At 43.6% G+C, this 4,736-nt stretch overlaps 1 protein-coding gene across 1 annotated transcript; it reads left to right on the top strand.

The window, feature by feature from the left end:
* Positions 1-564: 564 nt before the first annotated feature.
* LOC307057188 (intraflagellar transport protein 70A) lies at positions 565-2,562 on the top strand (the record flags this gene model as incomplete). Its single annotated transcript, XM_079710274.1, has 1 exon — positions 565-2,562. The coding sequence occupies one exon, from the start codon at positions 565-567 to the stop codon at positions 2,560-2,562; it is 1,998 nt and encodes a 665-aa protein (XP_079566400.1).
* Positions 2,563-4,736: the final 2,174 nt, after the last annotated feature.

The raw sequence follows: 4,736 nt of genomic DNA, 5'->3' as shown, positions 1-4,736 counted from the left end.
ATTCCAGGAGAATGCCAAATAGATATTCCACCTTTTCCTTCCCATAAAAATACAAAAACAAACCGCGAAACGACGCCATTAGTATGTATTGCAAAGTGTATAAGGCTAAAAAAGAAAGGGATTTCAGACCGCAAATCTTTCTTCCCCGCGCCAGAGACAGGTGACACAGCAGGCAGCCAGCAACTCTCAATCAACCTCAACACTAAAGAAAGGCAAGTGAAACCTCATCTCCCCGCAACCGAGGGTCTGTCCCGCAGAGACTACGCCTCCCAGAATGCAGCGCGGCCACGTCCTGACGTCGGCGCCATCGGACCTGTGCATGCCGGGAAGTAGAGTTTCCGTTTCTGAACTGCCACGAGGCTTTTCATCTCTCTTGCTGGACTCACGACCTTCGCAGCCCAGAGTCTTCGAGGGCCAATACAGTAGTTTAATGATTCACCTCAGTGATTCCTTTATATTCCTTACAGAGTTTTTCCGTTGCAAAGCAATATCCGGACAAGCAGCCTTCCGTTTCCGGTTGGCATGTTGCCGTAGTAACTGGGACGCACAGCGGCGGAGAAGGTTATGGCGGGGCTGGGCGGTGCGCCCATCCCCGACGGGGAGTTCACCGCGGTCGTGTACCGGCTCATTCGGGATGCCCGCTACGCCGAGGCCGTGCAGCTGCTGGGCGGAGAGCTCCAGCGGAGCCCGAGGAGCCGCGCCGGCCTGTCGCTGCTGGGCTACTGCTACTACCGCCTGCAGGAGTTCGCGCTGGCCGCCGAGTGCTATGAGCAGCTGGGCCAGCTGCACCCGGAGCTGGAGCAGTACCGCCTGTACCAGGCCCAGGCCCTGTACAAGGCCTGCCTTTACCCAGAGGCCACCCGCGTCGCCTTCCTCCTCCTGGACAACCCCGCCTACCACAATCGGGTCCTCCGTCTCCAAGCCGCGATCAAGTACAGCGAGGGCGATCTGCCCGGGGCCAGGAGCCTGGTGGAGCAGCTACTGAGTGAGGAAGGAGGAGAAGACAGCGGGGGCGAGAACGAGCTCGATGGCCAGGTCAACCTGGGCTGTTTGCTCTACAAGGAGGGACATTATGAAGCCGCGTGTTCCAAGTTCTCTGCTGCCTTGCAGGCTTCGGGCTACCGGCCTGACCTTTCCTACAACCTGGCTTTGGCCTATTACAGCAGCCGGCAGTATGCATCCGCGCTGAAGCATATCGCCGACATTATTGAGCATGGCATCCGCCAGCACCCAGAGCTGGGTGTGGGCATGACCACTGAGGGCATTGATGTTCGAAGTGTTGGCAACACCTTAGTCCTTCACCAGACTGCTCTGGTAGAAGCCTTCAACCTCAAGGCCGCCATAGAATACCAACTGAGAAACTATGAGGTGGCCCAGGAAACCCTCACAGATATGCCTCCGAGGGCAGAGGAAGAGTTAGACCCTGTGACCCTGCACAACCAGGCGCTAATGAACATGGATGCCAGGCCTACAGAAGGGTTTGAGAAGCTACAGTTTTTGCTCCAACAGAATCCCTTTCCCCCAGAGACCTTTGGCAACCTGTTGCTGCTCTACTGTAAATATGAGTATTTTGACCTGGCAGCAGATGTCCTGGCAGAGAATGCCCATTTGACTTACAAGCTCCTCACACCCTATCTCTATGACTTCTTGGATGCCATGATTACTTGCCAGACAGCTCCTGAAGAGGCTTTCATTAAGCTTGATGGGCTAGCAGGGATGCTGACTGAACAGCTCCGGAGACTCACCAAACAAGTGCAGGAAGCAAGACACAACAGAGATGATGAAGCTGTCAAAAAAGCAGTGAATGAATATGATGACACCCTTGAGAAGTATATTCCTGTGCTGATGGCCCAGGCCAAAATCTACTGGAACCTTGAAAATTATCCAGTGGTGGAAAAGATCTTCCGCAAATCTGTGGAATTCTGTAATGACCATGATGTGTGGAAGCTGAATGTGGCTCATGTTCTGTTCATGCAGGAAAACAAATACAAAGAAGCCATAGGTTTTTATGAGCCCATAGTCAAGAAGCATTATGACAACATCCTGAATGTCAGTGCTATTGTGCTGGCTAACCTGTGTGTTTCATATATTATGACAAGTCAAAACGAAGAAGCCGAGGAGTTGATGAGGAAGATTGAAAAGGAGGAAGAGCAGCTCTCCTATGAGGACCCAGATAAGAAAATCTACCATCTCTGCATTGTGAATCTGGTGATAGGGACGCTCTATTGTGCCAAAGGAAATTATGACTTTGGTATTTCTCGGGTTATCAAAAGCTTGGAACCTTATAATAAAAAACTGGGAACTGATACCTGGTATTATGCCAAAAGATGCTTCCTGTCATTACTAGAAAACATGTCAAAACACATGATTGTGCTTCGTGACAGTGTTATTCAAGAATGTGTCCAGTTTCTAGAACATTGTGAACTTTATGGCAGGAACATACCTGCTGTTATTGAACAACCCCTGGAAGAAGAAAGAATGCATATTGGAAAGAATACAGTCACTTATGAATCCAGACAATTAAAAGCTTTGATTTATGAGATTATAGGTTGGAATATATAGTAATGTCTAATAATGGCTTTTATCAAAATGGCTCTGTTAACTATACATATTTGCAACTCTTTTATCTGTGTTTGTCCTTTGGCATCTTCACATTTGTTATACGTTGAAATTTGTACTTTAAAATTATAATTAAAATTATTTTGATGTATCTTTTGAGAAACCTCACAAAAGAATTATAATAAAAAGAACTTGAACCCTAGAAGGATCTATGAAAAATTCAAAAATGAATGGGGAAGTGTGTCTAATAGTATTTGTAATGCCTATGTTCTCTCTCCTTTGTATCTTTTGTATTTGCTATATCCTGAAAAAATCCTGCATGAGAAGATTATATCATCCAGACACCAGGCACTATCAAGTCCAGAAATTAGTTAATGTATAGAACATCTGGACATTAGTAATAGGGTTTCACATTATACTTCAACAATTTACCCTTAAGTAACACTAACTGGTAATGCATACATTTTGCATAGATTTTAGTATGTCTTGGCAGAATTTTCCAATACAATTGAAATGCTTTATCTAACAAAAATTCCTTATGTTCTAAATTTTTTTTTTAATCTGTAAGATTCAGTAGGAAATCTTGTGCCATAGTAAAACTGTGGTGCTATGGTGTGGAGACAATAAACAATTGACAAATTTCCATGGTTTTCTTTTGTCCATTTGTGAATAATTTGAATATATAATCTTACTCTTTTCATAACTCATCTTTAACAGTGATTAATAACAAGTACCCTTAGAACTCGGTTCTTAATTCTTGTTTCTACTTAAGACACATTAATACTGGACTTTGCTTTTATGTTGTAGCCTTTTGGAAAAGGAAAAATATTCTATGCTATTCCAATGACCCTATCAAACTCTCCTACTCATACCATAGAATGGTATCAATGGATTCTGAAAACTTAGCTGTTAGATTCATAATGCCAGTTTCATAGTCAAAACTCAATAGTGTTTGGGGGTTCTCACTGTGAACCCCACTCATTCTGCATAGACATTTAATTTTCTATAAGCTACAGGAGCTTTACTGTTTGTTTCCCCAGCCCCTTACACCTTTGCTCATCATAAAAGTAACTGCCGGGCTTCCCTGGTGGTGCAGTGGTTGAGAGTCCACCTGCCGATGCAGGGGACACGGGTTCGTGCCCCGGTCTGGGAAGATCCCACATGCCGTGGAGCGGCTGGGCCCGTGAGCCATGGCCGTTGGGCCTGCGCATCCAGAGCCTGTGCTCCGCAACGGGAGAGGCCACAACAGTGAGAGGCCCACATATCGCAAAAAAAAAAAAAAAAAAAAAGTAACTGCCATGCTCACTTGATCTGGTTTAGAAAAAGTCAAAAGCATTAGGTTGAATCATACTAAATTGCTGATTTTGAAAGTTTTCAGCCTATAAAAATAGCAATTCCCATGGATCAACCTAATAGCTCTCGATGAACAGTAGGAATTCCTGCTATAATAATTTTCTTTTTCTTTCACAGAGGAAACAGCTAGATAGGTACCCAGATAAAGCATGCTGAGAATAATTCTTCTGTAGCATGACATCTTTGGGTACTGAAATTCTATCGTAATCTGTGAGAATTTGGCTCATAGTGACTTCTACTTCATGGGCTGGAATTTATGTCATCTTTCAGTCTGTTATCTGAGCTGGTACCATTTATCTAGTTGATGGTGATGGTCTCATATTTGGAAGGAAACTCTGAAGGGATTATTAAATGAATTAATATGCTGTACATTGGAGGAAATTTTCCATTTGCTTAAGAAGTATAGAAAACATACAGTGTCCTCACTCAAGTAAAGGACTCCTTTCCAAACCTAGTGGTTCCTTCTATTACAAATTAACTTCTGGAGCATGTAAATAAAAATATATTTTACAGTTTTGGTTTTCCTGTTGGCATGTTAACTGGGATGCACACTCAACACACCTGATGTTACTGAACAACCCCTGGAAGAAGAAAGAATGCATATTGGAAAGAATACAGTCACAGTTGAATCCAGACAGTTAAAAGCTTTGATTCATGAGATTATAGGTTGGAATATGTAGTAATGTCTGATAATGGCTTTTATCTAAATAGCTTCGTTACTCCCATTTCACACATTTAAAAAATCTATATCCTTGACAACTTTACAGTTGTTACATTTGAACTTTGTACACTTAGAATTATAATAACAAATATTATTTGATGAA

Source organism: Hyperoodon ampullatus (assembly GCF_949752795.1).
Source record: "Hyperoodon ampullatus genome assembly, chromosome: 8".
Classification (NCBI taxonomy): domain Eukaryota; kingdom Metazoa; phylum Chordata; class Mammalia; order Artiodactyla; family Ziphiidae; genus Hyperoodon; species Hyperoodon ampullatus.
This window is presented reverse-complemented; position numbering and strand designations above follow the sequence as displayed.